The following is a 26,530-nucleotide window of genomic DNA, read 5'->3' as shown; positions in this document are numbered from 1 at the left end:
TTAAAATAAAGAGAAAAAAGAAAAGAAAAATGTACTGAGGGTTATGGAAGTAGCTGAAACATCAGGCACGCAAGGATGAGGGCCTGAGTTTGATTCCTAGAAGCCATGGAAAAGCTAGTCGAGGAGGCATGAATGTGTAACCCCAGAGCTGGAGGAGTGGAGACAAGTAGATTCCTGGAGATCATTGACCATCCAACCTAGTCAAAATGGTGATGTTCACGTTCAGTGGGAGACTCAACAAATAAGGTGGGGAGTGATTAAAGAAGACAGGCAGAGCCACCCAGTGGTAGTACACCTTTAATCTCAGCACTCATGAGGTTCAGGCAGGAGGACCTCTCTGAGTTCGAGTCCAGCCCTGGGGTACAGAGTGAGTTCTAGGACAGTCAGGGCTACACAGAGAAACTCTGTCTCAAAAAACCAAAACAAACAAAAAAAGAAGATGCCCAGTGCTGACCTTTGGTTCCACAGGTGTACCAGCAGACACATGCACACCACCACACACAAGCATACATACTTAGAACATACATACACACAGAGACAAATTAAGTAACAATGTACAGGTGGGTCTCTTGATCTCCCACTGTTGTCTGAGAGAACCTTACCTAGTCCATATTCTATGGAGTCAGGATGGTCCTCATCACCTTCTTGGCTGACCTTCTGGAGATGTTGCAGATAGCCATCAGTGTGGAAGGAGGCCATCTCCTCCATGGAGGCCACTTTAGGCTTCACAATCCTAATAACAGAGTAACATAGAGAAATGAGTCAGACCCAGAGGATGTAAGGTTCTGTAAAGAGCAGCCAACACTCTGAACAGAAAAGACAACTCCCAGCTTCTGGTTCCAGTGAACTGAAGTCATAAACACACTGTCTCTCCATTGTACTGTTCAGTCTTCACTTCCTCCATCTATGATATTGACCCCAAAATAAGAAGCAAGGGGACAGAGTTTTTCCTTTGAGTTTTTAGGTAGGGGAACATAACTGAAAAATTATATTTAACTCAAGCAGATAATCATGGATCAAGGTCCCTGGTTTAGCCACATAGAACTCATTAACCCAGGGCCAGCAGGATGGCTCAGTGGGTAAAGGCACCTGCCATTAATCCTGTCAACCCGAGTTCAATCCCTGGGACCTATAATGTGGAGAGGAGAAGTGCCTGCCCTGGCAAGTTGCCCTCTGACCTCCACGTGTGCTCTGTGGCACACATATCTCCCTAAACAAATATCTATAATTTCTAAAAAAAATTAAAAAGTACTCTGACGCTGGAGAACTGGCTCAGGGGTTAAGAGAACTTGCTGCTTTTGCAGAGGACTGGGGTTCATTTCCCAACCCCCACATGGTGTCGTACAACCAGTTCCAACTCCAGTTCCAGATCTGACCCTCTCACCTGACCTCCATAGGCACCAGCACTCATGCACACATACTTGCCAGCAAGGCAATAATAAGTCATTGTAAAACTGTCTTGTTTTGTTTTGTTTTTGTAAGAATAAAAGTAGCCATTTTATTTCCTTTTCAAATAGGTGTGGGTTATGTGGGAATTATTAGACATGAGACACTTCAGTCTTGAATTGTCCTCTGGGGATCACTGCTGTACCTGAAATGTCCTCCCATATCATTTGTTCAACCAAAATCATAGTAATGATTGAACATTGAGGTCTTACCCAAAGAGCACTGTGATTCCAGGTTGTATGAGACCTTACATATATCCATTTCTACATCGCTTCTTCAAGGGAAAAAATGTGATTGTAAAGTTTAGTGTAAAACAATCACTTATTTATTTATAATGAAGAAATAAATCTCCACAAACTCTAGGAGCCTTTAATCCTGGTCTTCTAGGGCCTGCTTACTCAAGTGTGCAGAATTGCTCCTATCAAATGCTTCCTAGAAATATTCTGCTCCCTCTTCTTCAACCTCTACATCAGCAGTTCTCAACCTGGGGGTTGTGACCCCTTTGGCAAACCTCTGTCTCCAAAAATATTTACATTATTATTCATAACAGTAGCAGAAAGTTATAGTTATGAAGCAGCAACAAAAGTAATTTTATGGCTGAGATCATCAAAACAGGAAGAACAGTACTCAAGGGTCCCAGGAAAGTTGAGAACCACATCTTCTCCCTAGATATTCCACTTTGAAGGGAGGTGTCGTGGACCATGTGTTTATTCCATGATCAATCCTAATGAAAAAACCTGGTCTATGAGTCTAGCTTGGCCACTCACTAACCTTGTGACTTTGGGCTTATGGGACCATCTCATTAACCATCTGATTTTCTTAAAAAGTTAAAATATAGATTATTTCCTCTAAAGGCCTAGGCTCTACAAGCTGTTGTTTAATTTTCTTTGCTTTGAAAATGTGAATGCTCTCGGATTTAGAAAGTATTTATTATCGGCTATATTGCCTTTTTCCTAGAGCTTAAAAAACATTGTTATCTTAAGACCAATATTCTTCCTTTGTTTCAGCTCTTAATTCAATCTTGTCTCTAATTCAAATAAAAAAGGATAAAAAAGAAATAACCAACTTTAAAAAACAAGAAACATTTGAGTCTGTTTCTAAGTATGTAAACTAAATATAAAAGTAGAAAATACAGGCTTTGATGGCACAGGTTTAGCTGAACAAATTGTAAGGGAGGAACCAAGAAAAACAGTCTTTAAAAGACTGAAATACAAACTTCACTCTGGGAGTTACATCGCATGACAAAGCAGCAAGGCTATTTACACATGAACCAGTCTCTACTTCCACTAGGTAATCCTTTCATATAGCTGTGTAGTCACTTGTGTTAGTTTTGGTGCTGAACCTTGTCCCCCATCTCTGTGTGTCTTTATTGTAATAGGCAGCTGGGTTATCACACACACCAAATTTGGAGCCAGAGAATTGGATTCCTTTCCTAACTCAGTACTTCCTAGTTCTGTCAACTTCAGGTGAATCGCCTCTTCTATTCCTCAGCTTTCTCATTTGTAAAATGAGTCAACTTAGTGGACTTATGTGGAGAGAAAATGATAACATATACAAAATTTCTTGGACAACTACCATAAATATTAGAACAAAACTAGGGAAACTGGACTGGGGATGGAGCACAGTTATACAACATCTACCTAACATGTACCAGGCCTGTGGTTGATCCCCAACACTGCAGGAAAAGGTCACAGATAGGTACCATGTTAGCTATGGTGGCAAATGTCTCTGATCAGAGCACATAAGAGGCAGGAGGATCATGAGTGTGAGGCTAACCTAGGCCACACAACAAGTTCCACACCAAACTGGGCTCTGTACAACACTGTTTCAAAAAAAGAGTAGTCAATTATAAAAATATTTATTTATGGAGGGTTGTATAGGCATATATGCATGGAGTTTTGCAAGCCTATACATGCACAGAGGCCAGGAAAGGATGTCATATATACCCTGCTCTATAACTCTCAATCCTATTCACTTGAGACACAGTCTCTCACTGAATCTGAACCTGGACTTAGATGGGTGCTCAGTGAGCCCCAGCAATTTTTCTGACTCTTGTCTACCCCTGCTAAGACACTGGGGTTACATGTACGTGTGACACAACCCAGCTTTTCCTGTGGATTCTGGGGTTTTGAACTTGGGTCCTAGTGCTTGCACAGCAAGTGCTCTTACTTTCTGCTTCATCTCTCCAGTGTCCTCACACACAAAGTTTCTATCATGTGGTCTCTTCCATCTGTCTCCCAGGGGAAGGATAGAAGGTACAAATGGCTAGAACCTCTCAATCTGCTCCTCACTGTGAGAAAAGGAGTAAACGAAGAATAAAGGAAGTAAGTTACATGGGAATTTTGGTCTCAAACCTGTGTAATCCCCATTTTCCCTTCTGGATTCTGCTGCAGTTATATTCTCTAACCCTTGCCACTGAACAGGCCGTCAACACACTAGCAGCATGGAGTTTCTTTCTTAGAAAGGCAGAGCTCAAGTCTTACCCTAGGCCTAATGAACCACAATTTGTATTCTAACAAGAATACACTACACTACACACACACACACACACACACACACACACTTTTGTTGTTTTGTTTTGTTTTGTTTGAGACAGGGTTTCTTTGTGAAGCAGTTCTGGCTGTCCTGGAACTCCCTCTGTAGACTAGGCTGGCCTCAAACTCACAGAGATCCACCTGACTCTGCCTTCCAGGGTGCTGAGACTAAAGGTGCCACCACTGCCCAGCTTAGTGTCAACAGTAACAAAATGATTGCCCATTCAAACTGAAGGTGCACTATTCTAGTCACAGAGAGGTAGCCATGCACATTTTCCAAATGGAAGTAGAGCCATGAGGTGATTGTGAATTAATGCAGGTAGGATATTTAAGCAACTGGTAAAACCAAGGTGTTTAAAATCCTGTGGTTCAACTTCAAAAGTTAAAAATACAGTCAAAATCAAGGATTCTTGCTTTTTCTTCAAGTACCATGAGAAGTGAAAAAGTTGTCCATTAAAATAAAACTCTCAGGGCCAGCAAGATAAGCAGGTGAAGCACTTGGTACCAAGTTTAATGACCTGAATTCAATCCCAGGACCCACATGGTGGAAGGAGAGAAGCAACTCCTGCCAACTTTTTTTCTGTCCACCACATGTGCACTTGATTGACTACTCCCTCACTCACCCAACACCCCATCAAAGAATCCCAGTGTAATGGCACACGCCTTTAATCCCAGCACTCAGGAGGCAGAAGCAGGCAGATCTCTGACTTCAAGGCCAGTCTAGCATCCTATATTAAGTTCCAGGGCAACCTGGACTATGTAGAGACCCAGTCTCATTTTTTCACAATCACAATCATATTGGATTATGTTTCCCAGCCTCTCTAAATGTTCCCTCTTACAGCACCTCCCATTTATTTCCCTGAATCCTAAAACTAAAGAACACTAACAGCCTCTCCTTATCAGCAAGCTAATAAGTCTTGCTTTAACATCTTGTCTGCAATAAAATATTTTTAAATGTTAATTTTGTGTGTGGGAATCAAGGCCTCATATATGTAGACAAGTTTTCTACACACTGAACAATATCCTAAACCCCTTTAAAATTTTTTATTTTGAGACAGAGTCTGGCTAAGTTACGAAGCCTGGCTTTGAAATTGTGATGTTTCTGCACCACCTGGCTCAGAACAGTATTAAAATCCTTTAAGGAAAGGTGAGTTGTTATCTTGACAAACACAGGAGTTAAGCAATGGTAGAACAACATTCCTAGGAAGGTGTGATGATGCACACCTTTCTATGGGGCCAAGCAGATCTTAGTAAGTTCAAGGCCAGCCTGGTTGACCTAACTAGGCAGGCAGAGCTACAACAGAGACCTTGTCTCAAAACAACAACAACAAAACACTCCTAAAGAATGAACACACTCTGGGGCCGTACTGGAGAATGCCTTTAATCCCAGCACATGGGAGGCAGAGACAGGTGGATCTCTTAGAGTTTGAGGCCAAGCTAGGCTACAGAGTGAGTTCCAGGACAGCTAGGGCTTTTACATAAAGAAACCCTTGTCTTGAAGAACCAAAAAAAAAAAAAAAAAAGAAAGAAAGAAAAGAAAAAGAAAAAAAAGAATGTACATACTAAAAATAACTTAATACTGAGGATAAAATCTGAAAACCTATTACATTACTTTCTGGGAGGGAGATGAAGCATTAGATGATATAGCCACTCACCTAGTTGGTTAGTCATGAGAAAAACTGATTTGCATGTACCGTGTCCATAATAGTTGCATTTATGACATTAAATACAGAGTTGACAATCAATAGAAAGCTTAGTTTTGGTTCGTTTTTGAGAAGCATGTGGCTAGCTCTTAACTTCTGGCTTGGTCTCAACAGATTGCTTAGGTTAAAGTTTGTTAGTGATGGTGGGGTAGCATATCTAAAAGTCTCAAGTTGAACCCACATCCTCAAATCCGGCTTTAGAAAACAAATAAAACAAAACCCAAACCAAATACAAAACAAAAACTGAACACTTCCCTGCTTAACCCCTACCCACCCACATCAGATAGATCTCAGCATCTGACAAGTGCTTATCTAGCAACAAAATCCCTCCTAATGCATCCTGGCTGCTTGTGTGCCTTTTCCAGGGGTTCTCAATTCTTCAAAAATGTTTCCTGAGTTACAAACATATAATGAACACTCCCACAAAAGCTTTTTTTTTTTAAGGACCATTTCTCCCTGGTCAGTCCCACTACGAGACAGGGTATTTAGTAAAGCTATGAACATACCTAGCTTCATGAGTGACAGACCATGTTCAGAGAGGTCAACATACTTACCTCATTTGTTTATGCAGGGCATATGCTTCGATCAGAGAGTGTACCATACTGGCCTGAAATATCAGCATAAAAGAAGAAAGGCAAAACAGTCTCTTCAAGGTTCAATTTACTGAAAACCCATTAACAACATCCAGCATGAAGAACTAACTGTATCTCTCCTCTCTGTCACTTTAACAGTTGGGATACCTTTAAGACAAAACAGTATCAAAATTGCAAAGACGGAAGCTACCCAACCTTACTTAACACAACTGATGGAATACTCACTCCCAAGGGCTTTTGTGGTTGAGGACTTCAATGAAACCCCTCCTATTAGCAACTCCACTCACCACTTCACGATTCCTTCCCTTCCCCCGGCCTCCCGTCCGCCCCAGCCCCCCGCCCCTGCCCACACGTTGGATGCCCCACAATGCTCCCCAAAGGTAATGAACCACTTCCTTCTGCTTCACCTTGGTGTGTCTCAAACTGCTAGTTAAATTTTTGCTCAATGTACCCCTCAGTCCAGTTTACCCGGCTTCCTAATGTACTCCCTTTCACACCCTCCCACCCTCATCCCCCCAAAAGATGGTCTTTCATCCAGATCTTTCTTACCCGTTTGGGGACCTTGGTGAGGGAGTCGCAAATGCTGACATACTCGGGACTATAAATATAAACCGGGGGTAACGAATGCCCACTATTGGTGGATTCCTCTGGCATCTCCATCTCCCACTTCCAATCGTCCCTGAGCCAAAGTCTGGACCCGACAGTTTAGGGACTCAGTGTGGGCTCCGGTTCCTGCTCCTCTGATCGGCCTGAGCGGTGTTCCCTGATCAACATTCCCTCTCATTTAGATAGCCAGAGAGTTTGCCTGGTCCCTCGTTCATTTGCGGGGATGGATGGGCCCTCCCAGACCAGATCCCTTCATTTAATGACCACAGTTCAAAACAGGGGCTTGACAGATATAAAAGACTAAATGGCTGCCAATTAAGATCGATTTTTTCATAGCACAAGCAGCAGGGTCAAAACTAACCAGCCTTGTTGCCCTACGGGGCTATTTAAAATGAGGTCAGACCGGCTCCAGAGCATGCTGGGAGATGTAGTTTTAAGGGCGTAAGGTAGCCTAAGAGTCACAGCCAAACACTAAAGGCAGCGATTTCAAGTTTTGGCGCTAAAAAGGAGCCTCAACTCTTCAAGTTTTCAATCTGCAAATGTCACCATTTAAATGTTTAAATAGAGGTACAGTCTATCACCTTCCTGAAACAGGTGAGACTGCGGACCACTGCAGGGTAGAATCTAACCAAAGAAAAATGTCAGGTCCTCCTGGAGCTTTCAGGTGATGGGAAGTGCTGTATGTCTCCCCAGTAGTTGGAAAATGCTGCTCCCTTCTCTCCCTCTCACGTTTCCTTTCATTTGCTCCTGCAGTCAAGCAATGGTTAGGGAGAATGTTTTAGGTTTTGCAGGATGTTAGTGCTACTATTAACACTGAACCTTTTGGGTTTCTGGATGCCTCCATGATCTGAGCCCAGCTGGTCAGTTCCCAGACCCCCAACACTCACACCATCCTGAACTGACCTACTGAATGAAGTCTTTGAAACAAGTCCACATATGTGACTTCTTTAAAATTCTAGCCTGCTTTAAACATTTGTTTTGTGATAGGCACTTTGGTTATTATCTTACTGAGTCTTTTCAACAGTTCCATGAAGGAAGCTGTAATATGCCCACCTTACAAATGTACTTTGAAGAGAAAAAGTAATTCTCAGTCACACACTGAAGGAGGAAAACAATCCAAAATCAGGTCTACCTGGTAATGAAAATAGAAATATTCCTTTTACTCTATAAATATGATTCTCCCAGGTTGACTTTGTGCTACACATGTGGTCAATAGTCCATTTATTATCTCCCCAATACTTGGGGTGTGTGCATGTGTTCTCCAGTTAGAATAGGACCAGTTATGCTTCATTTGTATTTTTCCGTGGGAACTCATTCGAAACACTGTAATCATTCAGTTACTCAAGCATTTCCATCAACTAAGTGTCCAGTTTAGCTATGGATTCAAAGATGCAATGTGTCTCAAGAAACCTGCATTATTATAGAGAAAATAAGTCATCTGTAATAGAAACCATATCAAAACAGAACCAAAGAATGAGTGTAAGGTGCTTAACTTAGCAAATAAAATAAGCATTAAGTACTTAAATAATGAGTATTCAATAAATGGGTAAGTAGGATTCTTAATAGCATTTGAAAATATCCTAGAGGATGTTCAATATTGTGCTTGGTGAAGATGGGAGGTTATGCTTGCTGGAAGGAGCAGCTTACATAAAAATACAAAGAACTGGGGCTGGAGAACTGGATCAGCAGTTAGGAGCACTGGCTACTTCTCCATTAGATGCCGGTTCAATTCCTAACACCCACATGGCAGCTCATAACTGTCCATAACTCCAGTTCCAGGGGATCCATCACCCTCACACAGACATGCATGCAGGCAAAACACCAATGCACATAAAATAAATTATTTTTAAAAATACAAAGAACTGTGACAGGCAAGATGGCTCAGTGGATAAAGGTACTCTATTTTAGCGGAACAGGCCAGATCATAAAAGGCTTCAAATATTAGGCTAATGAAAACATACTTCATTCTTTTGAAAATGTGGCTGTGGTCATTTTTGTAGTGCTGGGATGAAATGGTTCTTTGTCTGCAGTGAGCAAGGCCCCATCCCTTAGAATCTTTAGAAAAAATATTTTACAATAGTAGTGTGTATGAAAATTAGTTTTTTGAAAGGCTGGAAAGTCCAGATAAGGAGTAATCACTGACTTAAACTAGGCTGGCAGCAGTGGAAAGACAAAGAGAGCAGTGCTGCATAGGGGAGCTCAATAGGACTTTCTTGCTCCTTGGATAATGAGAGAGAGTGAAGGAGATGAAAGACAGCTGCTGAAAACTTGTAAAAGTTTAAGATCTGGGTATAAGAAATTAGGGTCTTATTTCAGTGGCAGAGTGTGTGCTTAATATGTGCAGCACCAAAAAGAAAAAAAAAAGGCAGTAAGGAGGAAGAAATAAAAAGGTAGGGCAGGATAGACTTTGGAGTTGACTGAAGAAATGTTAAAAAGTGTTAAGTCTCATAAAACAATGGATCAGCTGGGTGTGGTGGCACACAACTTTAATCCCAGCACCAGGGAGGCAGAGGCAGGCAGATCTTTGTGAATTCAAGTCTGGCCTGGTCTACTGGGTAAGACCCTGTCTCAGAAACCAAATCAAATTAAAATCACACACACACACACACACACACACACACACACACACACACACACACACACACCATATTAAAATAAAGATGAAGTCATGAGTAGCAAAGATAGTCAGGGTAATATGAGTGAAATAGTTGGATATAACTTCTGAATATAACTTTAATGTTTTCAAAACTAAACTTCTGATTTCCCCAAGTCCTTTATGCCCCTTTCCCATTTTTTGTTTTTGTTTTTCGAGACAGATTTTCTCTGTGTATATTTGGAGCCTGTCCTGGAACTAGCTCTTGTAAACCAGGCTAGTCTTGAACTCACAGAGATCTGCCTGCCTCTTCCTCCCAAGTGCTGGGATTAAAGGCGTGTGCCACCACCACCCAGCCCCTTTTCCCATTTTTATACCTGTCTCTGTTGCATACACCAGAAACCTAAGAGCTATCTGTGTCCCTTTTTATTCCTTCACCTGAAGATCTAATTGGAGATTTGAGGTTCAGGAAACCTATACCCAGCAGTCCAAAATGACTGCTCACATGGTGGGGTCTGGAGACTGCCCACTAGCTGGTTTCAAAAAGGACATATTTATCCCTATAACACCTAAACCCATTTCTTAAACACATGCACCCTATGTTTGTTTTTTCTCTATGATCAGACTAGAGATCACTGTTAATGCTGGCCAGAAATTTATGGACGTTGTCCTTATTGGTCCTGTAACAGACGCAATGCATATTCAGGAATGCACTCTACCTTTTATGCAGAATAGGAATTTTTTATATTCTAATTAAAGACCCATGGAACCCCAGATGGGAGACAGGGGTCATTGGTAAACTTTGCTATAGCAATTATTACAGCTGCCCATCAGGCATGCTCAAAATACAGAGGGTACACAACACATCCCACTCTCTCAAACCCTAGGTACAGACATGGTAGAAGAAGTGGTCCAAAGCTCCTCAAAGGTTCTTAATTCCCTAATGTCACCCCTCTTTGATGATACTGATCCCACCTCCCTGTCATACCATCTCTTGTTTCAAACCTCAATCCCTGCATATCAGCTATTGAATAATGCCTTGCCTAACTGCTTTGAAGAATGCTGGTTGTGTGTCCCTCCTGGGTCAAACTCACAACCACCATTCGTGGCCTCACCCATTGTCTTATCAGACTTTCCTACCTTGCTACTAGTAAACTGCTCTGAGCCAAACATTACTACCACCCCTTATCTCTCCCACATCCCTCTCTTCAGTATCGCAGACTGCTTTAACTCCTCAGGAACACACCTTGTGGGCACTTTGGATTCTGCAGACTGCAATAATACCATAACACATAGTACTGCCACACAGCCCCTGTGTCCAAACATTCACAGTGCTTTGATTCTCTGTGGCACGCAAGCATACCACTGCCTCTTCTCTCCCTTTTCTTAATCCTACTAGTGGCACCCTGCCTTATAAACTTCTTGTCTAGATTCCTTCAACAGCAACTTCAAAGGATTTCTAACCAGACTTTCAAACAGTTGCTGTTGCAGGATTACCAGTCCCTAGCTGAGGAACCAGAGGTCTGAAACACCTGAACACAACTGGACGATGAAGATGAAGATTGTCCCATGAACCTCAATGCCCCAATTCAGCAGGAAGTAGTCTAATGATAATGCCACTCCCTTTCCAATTCCCAGTTGTTTTATTAATAAACAAAAGGGGGACTGCAAGGGGAAAGAGCCACCTAAAGAAACACACCCTGAGTAGAGCCAAAGAAACACACTTTGGCCCTGCAAACAGAACCAAAGAAATGCACCCTGACCCTGAAACCAGTGCCACAGAAACACACTTTGGCCCTGAACCAAGAGCCAAACCTGACTCTAAACCTGTGCAGAAAACTAACCAGTCCCTGAGTAGGATATCTAGCTTTTCTGAGCTCAGGGATTGAAATCTTATCAATCCCCACCCTGGAGGTCTCCCTGGAAAAACTCTGCCCCCTAAGAATCCCTATACAAACCCTGTGTCTGTTCAGCTTCTGGCTATTCGGACAGCCACTCTCCTGGATTCTTCCCTCCCAATAAATCTCTTGAATGAGGTTTTGGGTGAGACCTTCTTTCCCTGGAATGGAGCAGAGGAGAGAAGTAACAACTTTCCCCAGGCGCCAGAGCAGAGCGAAAGGTGAGTTGTTACACTGGGGTGGGGGGTGGGGGGTGGGGGGGTAACAACTTCACTGGGGAGGCCCTCCCCTGCCGGAGCAGAGCTGAAACTCTGGGGGAGCCTTTCCGTGGAGCAAGGTTGTAAGCTGCTATGCTTACTGTGACCTGTGGTATTCCTTGGCTCCCGATTGCCAGAATACCTTTCCATCTGAGCTGTAACACTCAGTATTCTGTGTCTCCTGAGTGTCAGAATCCATCCCTGTCCATTCCATACGATTCGCTGAAATGCTTACACCAATCCATCAGCAATTTCCATCAGTTCCATGTTTAAGACAAGCCTCAAAGGCACCTGCTCCCTGGGGCTGGGAGATGACTCAGTCAGTATAGGGTTTGCTGTGCAATCATGATGACCTGAGTTCAGATCCTCAGTACCCACACAAAAGCCTGACACTCCGAGATAGGAAGGCAGAGGCAGGCAGATCTCATTGAGGGCAGGGTCAGTGAGAGAGCTTGTCTATAAAAATAGCTGAAGAGTGATTGATGCAGACACCTGATGTGGACGACTGGCTTCCACACCTGCACATGTGGATGCAAACACACCCTTATGGGGAGATGAAAAAGGGAGAAAGAGAGGAGGAGAGTGTGTTTGCACAAACTGGATGTCATTAAGACCTGTCCCCGTACCTTGGTGAGGATCTTCAAGTCCATAATTGCTTTTTTAGAAGAGAGACAACAGCACATGTTTACACACAGAATGGAAGGAGTCTGAGGCTGTAGTAATGGACTAAAAGGTGAAATTGTGATAATCTGGTTTTGTTGGGAGGAAATGAATCTTGATCTGGGCCTTCAGGGCTAGGCAATGGAAGGGGCAGGCTGACTGACTGAAGCCCTAAATTCTAATCTCTAGTCAGATGGCAGAGAAATGGTTTGTTTTATATGCTTTCAGACCAGCAACAGCTGAGAACTCCAGCACACAAGCTCTTCTAACCTGGAAATAGCATCCTAGAGCAGTAAATAAGCAACAGATGATTCAACTGTGGAGAATGGTGAGTTGTTGCTTAATGCTCGAGAATTGACGGTGATTCCTGCAGTGGTCTCACAGGGTGACTGGATGCTTGTTTAAGATTAACACAGTTCAAAAATCATTCTACAAGTCTAAATGTTTAGTCCCTACACTGTCGTGGGAAGGAGACCTTCTCAAGACACTGAATTTGGAGTCAGAGGACTCAAGAAAACAGACAAGAGGTTGAAGTCTGGTTCTGAGATTCCTGGGTGATGGCCCTACACAATTATTTGACTGGCTTTCTCCTGCTATTGCCAAAGGTACTGTCTGAACTTGCAAGGTCAGAGTGGATGGGGCATTTTCTTTTGTGGGCATCCCTTGCCTCGCTTGGCCAGCAGAGGCAGAAGAGGAAAACTAAATAAATTAAGCTAGCACTTCCCCATTGGCTGCCTTTGTTCAGATCACAGCCTTTTCTCTGCTGCTTCAACATACTGACCCTTGACTTCCCATCCTTTCCTAATCTTCCTCGAAGAATACATTTTTTTTTGAGACAGGGTTTCCCTGTGGCTTTGGAGGCTGTCATGGAACTAGCTCTTGTAGACCAGGCTGGTCTCCAACTCACAGAGATCCACCTGCCTCTACCTCCTGAGTGCTGGGATTAAAGGCGTGCGCCACCACCAAAGTCAGTACAAGGGTTCAAATCCCAGAACAGCGATTTATTAGCTAATTTGCCTTGTGCAATTTCTTCAATTATCAGTGCTGCAGTTCCCTTAACAATAGTAAGATGGGGTGTCAGCACTACCTACCTCCAATGTTGACTGTGAAGGGAAGACGGTTTATGCATTTGGCAAGTACTCACATACTATTTATTATTATTTTTAATTACTTGTACTTACATATCCATCCCCCCATTCCCTCATCCACCCCTCCTCCCATGTTCCCACCCAACCCACCCCAACCCACCCCCCGACTCCTCTCCAGGGATAGTGAGGCCCTCTAACAAGGACCTTCAGTCTGGCATATTGTTTGCGGGAGGGCCTAGGTCCTCCTTGCTGTATCTGGGCTGCAATAGTATCCCTCCATAGGGAATGGGCTCCCAATGTCCATTTGTGCTCTAGGGATAAAGACTGGCTCCACTGTTAGAGGTCCCATAGACTGTCTTGGCCTCCTAGGTGGTACCCACATTCAGAGAATTTGGTTTGGTCCAATGCTGTTTCCCCAGCTTTATGATTAGGGTCTCCATTCTATCAGTAGGTCAGGTCAACTGTTTCTGCAGGTCTCTCCACCCCCATCTTGGCTCCTTTGCTCAACCCTCCTCCCTCTCCACAACTCAATTCCAGTAGTACGGTTCAGTACTTAGCTATGGGTGTCTGTTTCTACTTCAAACAGCAACTGGAGGAAGACTCTCCTTCCTCTCCCTGCCCCCAGGCTCCAATTTGGTCAGGGGTTCTTGTCCCCATCCCCTTCTTGGAGGGGCTATGCAATCTTCTTCTGGGGTCCTCCTTGTTTCCTAACTCCTCTGGCAGTGTGGAATGTAGGCTAGTGATCCTTTGCTCTATGTCTAAAAATCAAAAATGTGTGAGTACATACCATGTTTATCTTTTTGTGTTTGGGTTACCTCACTGAGAATGGTTTCTTCTAGTTCCATCCATTTGCTTGCGAATTTCAAGATTCCATTGTTCTTTCCCGCTGAGTCGTACTTCATTGTGTAAATATACCACTTTTTCTCGATCCATTCTTCAGTAGAGGGGCATCTAGGTTGTTTCCAGGTTCTGGCTATTACAAATAATGCTGATATGAACAGTTGAACGTATGTCCTTATTGTATGAGTGTGCATTCTTTGGGTATATGCCCAAGAGAGGGATTGCTGGGTCTTGAGGTAGACTAATTCCCATTTTCCTGAGAAGGCCTGAGAAACCACCATATTGATTTCCAAAGTAGTCTTACAAGTTTGCACTCCACATCCTCTCCAGCATTGATTGTCATTGGTTTTATTGATTTTAGCCATTCTGACAGGAGTAAGATGGTATCTCAAGAGTGGTTTTGAGTTGCATTTCCCTGATGGCTAAGGATATTGTGCACCTTCTCAAGTGTCTTTCAGCCATTTTGAATTCCTCTGTTGAGAATTCTCTATTTATTTCTGCACTCCATCTTTTAACTGCGTTCTTTGGTGTTTTGGTGGCTAACTTCTTGTGTTCATTGTATATTCTGGTGACCATCCATCTGTCAGATGTGGGGTTGGTGAATAGGGTTTTCCCATTCTGTGGGCTGGTGTTTTGTCTTGCTGACTGTGTCCTTTGCTTTACAGAATCTTCTCAGTTTCAGGAGGTCCCATTTATTAATTGTTGAGCTCAATGTTTGAGCTACTGTTGTTATGTTCAGAAAGTGGTGGTGTCCTGTACCAATTTGTTCAAGGGTGCCACCTAACTTCTCTTCTAGGAGGTTCAGTGTGGCTGAATTTATGTTGAGGTCATTTATCCATTTGGATTTAAGTTTAGTGCATGGCAATAGATATGCATCAATCTGCAATCTTCTACATGTCCGAATCCAGTTATGCCAGCACCGTTAGTTGAAGATGCTTTCTTTTTTCCATTGTATAAATTTAGCTTCTTTGTGCATACTATTTGTTTTAAGGACTGTTATGTCAACCACTCTTTGTGTGCCAAGTTTAACTGTTATCCTAAATTCACTGATGTAAAGTACTTCTAGTGATTTGAGGTCAGATTCTTGGCTTTGAGGCACAGCCTTAAAAGAAATCAGACTTCTACTAGATACAAGGTGGTCATATCATCGACCCTAGAACACTTATGAGAGTGACAGAAAGTGGTATTAATAATTATGCCAGGAAAAGAAGCATAAATAACGGCTCTACTGAGCAAACCAAGATCTGCAGTTACTTCAGTTGGACAAAAAGTAAAGACTAAGGGGCTGGGGAGATGGCTTGGCGAGTAAAGACTTGTCATGTAGGCATGAGGACCTGAGTTTGATCCCCATAGAACAAGCAGGGCATGGTACTGGCACATGCTTGTTACCTGTCTCAGTGCTGGGGACCTAGGCAGAATGATCCTTGAGGCTCACTGACCAGTCAGCCTAGTCTAACTGGTGAGTCCCAGATCCAGTCATGGACTCCACTCCAAACAGATAAAGTGGAGAGCTTCTGAGGAGTGATACCCAGAGCTGACCCTTGGCCTCAATGTGCATATGTACCAGCGTGACACACATTCACCTGACTACTTGGGAATGCATGTGCACATGCACACACATATACATTCACACTTCTGTTAACTATGGCTAAAGGTGACAACTTTTGCCATATCATTTGCATCAAATTCTCAGAATATAGTAAAACTAAACTATCTAGGCAGGGGATGCAGAGGCACTGTTGTTGCGGGATTAAGTTATCTTTTGTTATAGAAATTGCCAGTGTGTATTTTAAACAATATTATGTGAAATATTGAAAATACTTAGGAGAACAACTATTTTAAGTTCTTTCCAGTAGTTTAGAAACACCACTTAGAGAGTTGGAATGGAGTAAAGATCCATCTTATATTTTTAGTAAACTGTCTAAAGCACTAAACCCGCATTTTTATATATGTGAGGTACAATAATGTACGGTATATAAATGTTACTCTAATTTGACCCAGTTAATGAACTTTGAGTATACTACATAAGCGAACATATTATGTGAAAGTAATGAATTAGTTTCAATCACAAAACATATATAAGGTTTTGTGCAGTGACACCAGACATAGGAAAGTCTTATTCTTTATTCTAACATTAAAACATTATGTTCTTAAAAAAAAGTTCCAGCATGTTTTTTCTTCATATTAACACTCTTAAAATGAACAAAATACTTGGCCAGGTAATGGTGGTGTATGCCTTTAATCCCAGAACTCAGGAAGCAGAGACAGGCAGATCTCTGTGAGCTCAAAGCTAGCCTGGTCAACAGAATGAGTTCCAAAACAGCCAGAGCTGTTACACAGAGAAACCCTGTGTTGAAAAAAAAAAACAACAACAAAAAGGAACAAAACATGAGTAATGTTTTGTAAAAAGTTACTTTAGAAATTAAATATCACCTACTGGGCATTACATGCACGGACAAGTCAGCAACCCCAGAGAAATGCAGGCATCAGAGTCAATTCAAGAAAATAGGTCCCAGAAGGAGTAGCAGCTCCCACCCATAGTGCTGGGTGTACTTCCTGTGACCGGGGTACACTGACAGGCTGTGAAAAGATAAACAGGTTACAGAACAGGTTGTATGTTCTCCTCAAAAGTGACCAGCAAACCATGCATTCAGAGAGCTACTCATTGTGTGTTCCCATGGCTGATGAGAGGAAAAAGGTGGCCCACCTGCCCTTTGCTTCTTTCTACCACCAGTTTGCTAAGTCACTGTGCTTAGCTGGTGTGCTCTGAAGACTATATCTGATTCTGTGACTGTTTTGACCTCGCTAGCCCCATCATACTCATTTCTGTTCTGGAAGAAAACCCTTAAAAATCTGAGGGAAAGAGGAGTTAAGTGGGAAATTATCTGGGTAGAAATAAGGAAAATCAGGAGAAGCCTCTGCTAAGCCAGGCTACCGATACATGGAACCAGAGAATGGGATGGAAAGTGTATTTCTGCTACCCTTTGTGTGTCAGCCTGACGCTAGCTGCATGGCTTTCTCACACACAACATGCTTTAAAATGTTTTTCAGACAGGGTCTCATACTCAGGCTTGCCTGGAGCTTGCTAGGTAGCCCAGGCTGGCTTTGAACTCACAATCCTCCTGCCTCAGCTTCTCAAGTTCTCAGATTAGCAGTGAGTATGATCAGGCTTGGTTTGCAATATTACCTACATGTTTATTCAATCCATTAAATGTACCGACAGACAGACAGACAGACAGACAGACAGACAGACACACACACACACACACACACACACACAGAGAGAGAGAGAGAGAGAGAGAGAGAGAGAGAGAGAGAGAGAGAGAGAGAGAGAGAGGTATAACAATAGATATTTGGCCACAAATACCAAGATTAAAGGATTAAGTACCTGAATTACGAAGTGAAATCAAATGTAAGTGAAAGAAGTGAAGAATAGATGTGGGAAAGGAGGGAGCTAAGAAGGGGTGCTTGGGAGTGGCGGGGAGTGAATAGGTAAGATGGAAAATGAAAGTTCAGGAAAGGGGTGATTTGTAGAGCAGCCACAGACCAGACTGCTGGATTTCTCTCTGCTCAAGACAGGCTTCAGTTACTCTCTGTGTTGTATGTGGGCTATGCTCCAGAGGCAAGGATTTTATGTTCAAACTGTCCACAAGCACCCTACCTACCTCTGGTGGGCTCTTGCCTCCCTGTGTGTAAAGCACACCTCCGTAACTTCTTTCCTTTCCCTTCCTCTTTGGAATTGGGCTCCTGGCTCCATTTCTCTGGGTAATTCCAGGTGTTCTCAAATATGTGCCTGGTAGCATCTGTTCCCATAAAATGTGACTTGAAGTATTAACACAGGAATCCTTAAACTTACATGTGAGCTTAAATTTTTTAATATTTCACCACAGAGTAGGCAATGGGCAGATACAGAAAGAACAACAGGGAATGGCAATACTTCTATAAAGAAACTATTTCACCACTCAATATGAAGCAACCTTTGAGTGAAGAAGGAAGCCATGATCTGATGCTGGCTTTTCCTAAGTAAAGGCACTTAAAGTAGACATTTCCAATTTACAGCAGCATAAAATCCAACAACTTAGCATCTATGCTCTTGAAATAATGGTCCAATAAAGACCCACCACTCACACACAAAAAGAAGAAAGAAAGCCCAGAAATAAGAAAATTGAGCTTCAAAATAACTTATTAATACCTGCTCCCCAATAGGAGTTAGAAAACTAAGTTGGTAACAGCTCTACATAGTAAAAACACATGCAGACTTTTCTGAACCATAAAAGTAAGGATAGTGATTGTAGACTGGTTGAACTTTCACACTGGAGGCAAGTTTCCAAGTAAGGAATTCTTTTCTTCAAAAGTAGTGAGATTATCAGCAAAGTTCTCTCTTCTTGGGAGGGATGGGCAGGAAAGGGGTATGGGGAGTGGTCAGGTGCTAACATTTCAGTTCCATGCAAACCAACCAAGACAGTGACCAGATGTTGAAAGTCTTCCAGCAGCCAGAACCCATAGCCCTCACTGCATGGCACAGAGGCTGTGTGGCAGAAACTCCTGCACATAGGTGGCAGCTGCTTTGGAGAGATAGGTCATGGTGCCAAATCTGCCACTGGGTGCGCTGTCATACAGAAGAGTACAGATGCCAGATGCAGGATCCTTGGCCAACATGGTATCATCTGCGCCGAGGGTTTTCTATTTGATTTTAAAAGATGGGAAAACACAATGAGAAGGAAAAGTTACTAATCCTATTAAATCAAACTCTGATTAGTATAGCTCAGAGCTTCCTTCCTATGGCCAGTTCTTTGGCTGTTTAAGCAGAAGGGGACCAGGGTTATGGAGGATGGATATGAATTTCTATACATGACATTTGATACTAGGCTCCCTGAATTATTTTAATTACTATTTAGAATTTTCTTTTTATGGACTCAGTAGATTTTATTCATATATTTGCACATACTTAACTTACACATACTTAACAGAAATAAGAAGGGAAAACTTTGGGAAAGAAAAGGGGAAAATGATGCAATATATTTTAATTAAAATGTATAAAGATAAATTTTATTTTATTTTTTTAGGTTGATAACTGGTAGTTATTGGGGAAAAATATTCACAGAAGGGAGCCAGTGACCAGGTTTGCACCTGAGCAGGACATACCCAGAAAGGCTTCCCAGGCAGCTCAGTCAGGTGAAAGAGAGCCTCCACGTGCATGCCTCCCTCCTTCTTTTTTTCCATTCATTTATTTAGCAGATAAATTTTAAATAAAAATGTGGTTAGCAAGTGAGCTTAGTGATTAAGAGCACTGGGTATTGTTGCAATTAAGAGCACTGAGTATTGCTGCATTGGACACAGGTTACATTGCTAGAAACCATGGTTGTGTCTCCTGTGACTCCAGTTCCAAAGGATCTGATTCTCTATTTTGGCCTCAACACTTACTGCACACATCAAAATGTGAGCAAACACACACACACACACACACACACACACACACACACACACACACACACACACACACACACACACACTAAAGGTTAAAAATGAAATTCTGTACAGTAATGCCATAGCCTTGAGACAGCAGACTTGGCTAGTTAACTTCTTTCTGGTATTTCATAAAAACAGCGGTGGCCTTTCTCTGAGAAAGCTTGCTCACAGGCAAAGAAGCCTTACTTCCAATTTGTTACTTTTGGTTTCTTTCTTGCCTGGTCCCAAATAAACACAGGGACCCTGTATTAATTATGAAACTGTTGGCTGATGGCTTGGGCTTCTTATTGGCTGGCTCTCTCTCTAAATTATTAACCCATTTCTATTAATCAAAGTATTTCCACGTGGTCTTATCTTACCAGAAAATGGTCCAGACTTCTTACTCTTTCCTCCGCTAGATGGTGACCCTCTCTGGTAGGATCTCCTGCCTAACTTTCCCAGAATTCTCTATGTCCCCTAGCCCTGCCTATCTTTCTGCCTGGCCAATCCATGTTTTAATCATCAACCAACAAGAGTAACATATATACAGAAGGACATCCCCATTAGCCTTACACTGAGGTAAGAATAGCTCAGAATAGCTATTCATTTAAGAACATCATTCACAGTGTGAATAGGTGAGTTTCCCAATTTTATTTTTTGTATTTGTGTTTTATGTCCTTTTATGTGTAGGCATCTTCTCTGTGGACCTGAAACGGTGGCCACACCCTTTTGGGTGTGGCTTCAGGCAGATGGAAGTAGAAAGAGAGGAGCTAAAGGCATGGCTTTCCTTTGTGCACTCTTTCTGTTGGGTCAGTGGATCTAGCAGGAAGAGCAGGGAAATGCTCCGGCAGTTCTTTATATTTTTCTGTGTAATTGTCCCCCAATTAACACCCATTTATCATTTATCTTGGGTCTAGTGATATAATTACATCCTCTCCTTCATTTATGTGTGAGGATTGTGGCACTGACACATCTTTTAAATGTATCTTTTACATCATACATTATAATTTATCTTTCAATTCATATATTATGATATATTTATATTTAGATCATACTGCATGGTCGAAAAGATAGTATTGCTCTGTAAATCTCCATCTGCCTAAATGGGTAGACTTGCATTCTCCTATCCCTATTTAAATGAATACATGACTACCTTAATTGCCATCCTAGAGCCTTCATCAAGTAGCTGATGGAAGCAGAAGCAGGCACCCACAGCTAAGCACTGAGCCATACTCCCAGAATCTAGTTGTAGAGAGGGAGGAGGGATGAGCAAAGGAGCCAAGACCATGCTGGAGAAAACCGCAGAAACAGTTGACCTGACCTAGTGAGAGCACAGAGACCCCTGATATAAAGCTGGGAACTAGCATTGGACCGGACCAAGCCCTCTGAGTGTGGGTGCCAGCTAGGAGGCCTGGAAAGTCTATGAGACCTCTAACAGTGGAGCCAGTGATTATCCCTAATGCACAAATGGACTTTGGGAGCCCATTCCCTATGGAGGGATACTACTGCATCCCATATACACATCCCCCAAATGATGTGGCAGACTTTGATGATCCCCCGTGGCAGGGCTCACTATCCTTACGGAGTGGGTGTGGGTGGGTTGGGGGGGGTTGGTGGGGAGCATGGGAGGATGGGAGGGTGAGGGAATGGGGGAATTGATAAGTAAAATAAGATTGTTTCTAAAATAAAAATAATAAAAAAGAAAAGAAAATAGTCCACAAACAAAAAAAGTAGAAAGGGGAGGGGAGAGACTAGCCTCTAGGGAGAAGAGCAGCAGGAGAGAAGGAAGAGGGACAGAGAGAGAGACAGAGAGAGAGAGAGAGAGAGAGAGAGAGAGAGAGAGAGAGAGAGAGAGAGAGAGAGAGAGAGAGAGAGACAGAGAGACAGAGAGACAGAGACAGAGAGAAACAGACAGAGAGAAACAGAGACAGAGAGAAACAGACAGAGACAGAGAGAAACAGACAGAGACAGAGAGAAACAGACACAGAGGGACAGTCAGACACAGAGGGAGATAAGAGGGAGAGAGAAGGATGGGAGGTGGGCAGGGCCCTTTTAAAAGGGAACATAGTGAATACGCACAGGTGGTGCTCTTAGTGGCTGCAGCTGAGGGCATATCCTGTCAGAACACCAAGGACTGGCCAGTACAGATGCCTGAATACTAACAACTGTCCTCCTTAAGTCTCCTTTAGGTTTGGCCCAAAGTTATATTGTTTAGAATTCTCTATTGTAGAGCATTTTTGAGAATTAAATATCAATTAATAATTGATTTAATTTTTCATGTCTGTTAATAACCAAAATAATGTTAGCACTTGGAGATAACCCTAGTGGACTACATTGGAACCTCCACCTTCTTCTAGTACTACTGAGTTTGGCTTATATTCCTTCATATTTTATTTGGTTTTATTTCTTTCTAAACCACCTTAATTCAAAAAGACTGTAGACATTCCAAATCTAGAGTCTATGTCTAAAATGGATCATATTTTCTCATATGTGGATTGATAACATTCCAGAGCATTTAAAACTAGGACTGTTTAGACAATCTTGGCTACTTTTGTCTTCTCTCACAGTGGCTGAGAAGGAAGCATCTCTTGTATGTTTTGGGTCTCATGTAGCCCAATCTGGTCTTAAGCTTACTACGTAGCTGAGGCTGGCCTTCAATTCCCAATCCTCCTGCCTGCAACTCCTGGGTGCCATGACTACAGGTGTGCACCACATTAGGCAACCTACCTGTTCTTGAAGGAACAAGTCATTGGCAATATGTACTATTTTTTCCACAGCAATGATGCTCCCAATGCTGTGAATTTCAATATCTGCCAGCATGGTAAGGACAAGGATGGCTTCAACCAGAAGTTGGCGGTACTCAGGCTGAGGTACACGATTCAGAACAGACTCCACATGGACAGAGAATTTAATCTCGCCTGGGGTCATCTGTGGTAGAAAAAGGGAAAATGACTTTCAAGAATCTCATCACCCAAGAACATCAAATCTTTTCTTTTGAAAAGCAGTAAAACCCCTATAATTGCAGCCCCTTTAATCGAATGGTGTAAACTGGTTCAGTTGTTTTGCAAGCACAATCTGGTAATGCATAACAAGAGTCAAAGTGTCAATGTCCTCTAACCCCAAATATCATTTCTGGGAGTTGGTCCTAAGAAAATAATCCAGAGAAGAAAAGCTCCATGTGTATGAATGTTTATGGTAGCATCAGTCACACAGGCGAAACTTGATATAACCTAAACATGGTGATGAATACATAAGTGATGACATGCTATAGCAACTTCATGAGGCTATATGATGCCATTCATAAGACTAAATCTAATGACCCTGACTAGAGGAAACACTATGATGAATATAATTATGTGAAATAGCTACATATTGTTAGAATAAGATGGATCCTAAGAAATGTGGCTATGGGACTGGAGAGATAGCTCAGTGGTTAAGAGCACTAACTGCTTTTCCAGAAGACTTGGGTTCAATTCACATTACCCATATGGTGGCTCACAACCATCCTTAACTGTAGTTCCAGGAGATCTAACCCCTTCTCACTTCCACAGGGACCAGGCATGCATAGGGTGCATACACATACATTCAGGCAAAACACCCATACACATTTAAAATTTTTTAAAAACTTTGAAGCGCAGTTACTTTGGGGTGAAGTGGATTGAGAAATACTTTTTGATAAAATTGTATTGAGTTTATACTCTATAGAACCAATTAGATTTGGAATCTAAAGATTGGTTCAAAACTTGTGTCAAGAGTAAAATGACCTTGGATAATCAATGTCCAAGTTTGTTTCCTTATCTATAAACAGGGAAAGACATTCTCTTCTTGGGTATCTTACAAAGTTGAACTGAGAAATCAAATTTTAAAAATGTGAAAGTTCTTTGAGGACTCTTAAAGGTATTAGGTTTACATTATTACTATTAATATTTCAACACTGTTTAAATGCACAGAATGTAGCATGGTGTTCTCGGTTACATAAAGGGTTTGTATTCGACAGTAAAGGTCTGAGACATTACACTCAGTACTCAGTACTGGCACATCCAGATGATACTGCAACAAAAGCACTTTTTGAGAGTTTTATCCTTTCTAAACTCATTAGTCCTACTTTGGTAGTACAAAACAATCAAAAACATCTGATAATCAGTATCTGTGTTTCATGGCTATGTTTTCCAACCATAATTATTTATGGTTGGAAATAGTGTTAGTCTAGAGATTAAAAAATTACAAATGCTCAGATTTCCTCTCTGGAAAATCTAATTAGCTAAGTTGGAAAGTTACTCTAATACACAGGTTCTCAACCTGTGGGTGGCCGACCCCCTTGGGGGGTCTGTTGTGGAATATTATTTTAACTATGTAAAGGTGTGTTACATTTGTTCATGCTGCATTTGTTTAATGATGTAAAGATGTGTTGCTTTGCCTTCCTAAGGAACCCAAATTGTCTAATAAAAAGCCGAACAGTCAATAGCTAGAGAGTAGAGGGATAGGTGGAGCTGGCAGGCAGAGAGAATAAGGAGGAGGAGGAATCTAGGCTTGGGATGAGAGGGAGAGGGAATGAGGGAGAGGAGAGAGGGGATGAGGGGGAGAGAGGGAGAGGGGATGAGGGGGAGAAGGACAGACAGACAGACAGACAGACACACACACACACACACACAGAGAGAGAGAGAGAGAGAGAGAGAGAGAGAGAGAGAGAGAGAGAGAGAGAGAGAGAGAGAGAATGCATATGAAAGGAGATGCCCAGCGCCAGCCAGCCAGCCAGGCAGCAGCCAGCCAGCCAGCCACAGAAGCAGGAAAATAGGACCTACAGAAGGAAAGAAAGGTAAAAGGCCTCAAGGCAAAACAGAGATGAAGAGAAATGGGTTAATATAAGTTAAATGTAAGGTTACTATAAGTTCTAAGAGCTGGTGAGACAAGTCTAAAATAAGGCTGAGCATTCATAATTTACAAGTCTCCATGTCATTATTTGGGGACTGGCAGTCTAAAACAGCCCTCCTACAGGAGTCAAACGACCCTTTCACAGGGATTGCATATCTGATATTTACATTATGATTCGTAACAGTAGCAAAATAACAGTTATGATGTAGCAACAAATTGTTTTTTTTGTTTTTCGAGACAGGGTTTCTCTGTGTGCTTTGGAGCCTATCCTGGCACTCGCTCTGGAGACCAGGCTGGCCTTGAACTCACAGAGATCCATCTGCCTCTGCCTCCCGAGTGCTGGGATTAAAGGCGTGCGCCACCAATGCCCGGCCTCAACAAAATAATTTTATGGTTGAGGGTCACCACAGCATGAGAACTGTATTAAAGGGTCACAGAAATAGGAAGGTTGAGAATCGCTGCTCTAATATAAAATTAGAGGTCAAGATCAGCACAGGTCTACAAGTATCCTATTAGAGAAAGGTTGGGGTGAAAGAGATGGGAGAATGTAAGAAGCCATTCATAACACCTGTACCCCCTTTGCCTTCTCTGACTCCCAGTCTCACATAGAAAAACCTTAATTAACCATTACAAGAAGCTAGTCTTTTGTTGTTGTTGTTTTGGTTTTTTGAGACAGGGTTTCTCTGTGTAACAACCCTCGATGTCCTGGAACTCACTCTGTAGACCAGCTTGGCCTTGAACTCATAGACATCTGCCTGCCTCTGCCTCCCAAGTTCTGGGATTAAAGGTGTGCACCACCACTGCCTGGCACAAGAAGCTATTCTTACTAATAAAACATAGAATTATTGATTTGTATGGGTGTGTATGTATGTGTTGTATACATGTGTGCTGGTGCACTTGACTGTGTAGGCAAATGTGAAAGTGAGAAGCTGGCATGAGATGTTTTTCTTAATTGTTTTTCCATCTTTTTTGAAGCAGGGTCTCTCACTGAACCTGGAGTGTTCCATTTCAGCTAGACTAACTGGCCAGCAAGCCCCTGCAATTCACTTGTCACCACATCCCCAGGTTTGGCATTACAGGCATGCATAGCCATACCCATTTTTATTTTACATGGGTGCTGGGGATTCAAACTCGGTTTACTGACCAAGGCAACTCCCCAGTACCATATTATTATTGTCTAATATTCCCCTCCAATTTTACCTCCTCAATGCATTTCAGTCAATTTATTTATAAAAGCATGGGTGTGTTTCTTTGAAAACTAATTTATATATTTAGTTTCAATAATACCAATTCAATCAATATCAATTCGATAATTGGTAACTGAAATATTTCAGATCGTCAAGGTTTCCAGCATGTAAATGTAAAAGACAGATTCTTACCTCTCTCGTGGTTGAAGAAGGAAGAACAAAACCTTCCACAGAAAGTCCATGACACTGTGAGATAGAAAAACATGTTATTACCAGAGACAAAGTAACAACAGGGAGGCGAGAAGACAGACTTGGTATTTCTAGGTTATGGTCTGAGTAACCACAGACCAGATAGAGGCCTGTAGGGAGACACCCTAGCCCCGCCCAATAGTCCTAGGACAGGTACCAGGTGGACCCGGGACTCGCCCATAAGGGCATGGTGAAGGAAAGCCGGGGTGACGTAAGGGAGCTTCTTAAGGGGCTGCACATGGGGACCCGGGCCCTTTTGTTCTGGCCGAGCTTGCTGGGTTCTATAACCTAGCTCTGGCCTATGTTTTGCCTTGGTGTCTTCTTGATTAAAGAGACTTTAATCTAAACAGAGGCCCTATAGCCCATGTGCCCAAGCATGGCTTCATGATTTCTAAGTACCAAGATTCAGGATGGGACTACCTGTTTGTCCTCTTCTTAGGGTTGTGGAGTGGGCAGAGAAGATCTTTCTGGGATAGATTAGACACCAGATTCAGACACTCCCTAGAAGAGTATCATGCTAGGTCCCAGAATCATCACCAGGAGGCCTTCAAGGCCT

General features: G+C 42.4%; 2 protein-coding genes and 1 long non-coding RNA gene across 7 annotated transcripts in view; 1 reads left to right on the top strand and 2 right to left on the bottom strand.

Annotated features, from left to right (window-relative positions):
• Positions 1-7,249, bottom strand: part of Hdac8 (histone deacetylase 8) — a 239,057-nt gene extending 231,808 nt beyond the window's left edge. Inside the window, exons 1-3 of the mRNA XM_027431796.2 lie at positions 6,826-7,249; positions 6,238-6,290; positions 603-733 (exon numbers count right to left, since the gene is read on the bottom strand). Coding sequence (XP_027287597.1) covers positions 603-733; positions 6,238-6,290; positions 6,826-6,936 — 295 coding nt within the window. The 5' untranslated portion in view covers positions 6,937-7,249. The remainder of the gene's footprint in view (positions 1-602; positions 734-6,237; positions 6,291-6,825) is intronic.
• Positions 1-13,046, top strand: part of LOC118237821 — a 44,980-nt gene extending 31,934 nt beyond the window's left edge. The window contains exons 3-4 of the long non-coding RNA XR_004771385.1: positions 10,955-11,594; positions 12,519-13,046. This is a non-coding gene — a long non-coding RNA (uncharacterized LOC118237821). The remainder of the gene's footprint in view (positions 1-10,954; positions 11,595-12,518) is intronic.
• Positions 13,047-18,070: 5,024 nt separating this feature from the next.
• The window catches only part of Phka1 (phosphorylase kinase regulatory subunit alpha 1), a 110,958-nt gene continuing 102,498 nt past the window's right edge, over positions 18,071-26,530 (bottom strand). For all 5 annotated transcript variants that reach the window (XM_027431805.2, XM_027431808.2, XM_027431807.2 and 2 more), the window contains 3 exons: positions 25,918-25,971; positions 22,394-22,594; positions 18,071-18,901 (listed from right to left, as the gene is read on the bottom strand). In XM_027431805.2, the coding sequence (XP_027287606.1) occupies positions 18,728-18,901; positions 22,394-22,594; positions 25,918-25,971 (429 nt within the window). In that variant the 3' untranslated portion in view covers positions 18,071-18,727. The remainder of the gene's footprint in view (positions 18,902-22,393; positions 22,595-25,917; positions 25,972-26,530) is intronic.

This window comes from Cricetulus griseus, chromosome X (assembly GCF_003668045.3).
Source record: "Cricetulus griseus strain 17A/GY chromosome X, alternate assembly CriGri-PICRH-1.0, whole genome shotgun sequence".
In the NCBI taxonomy this organism is placed as follows: Eukaryota; Metazoa; Chordata; class Mammalia; order Rodentia; family Cricetidae; genus Cricetulus; species Cricetulus griseus.
Note: the sequence above shows the minus strand (reverse complement) of the source record. Positions and strands in the feature narration are given on the sequence as shown.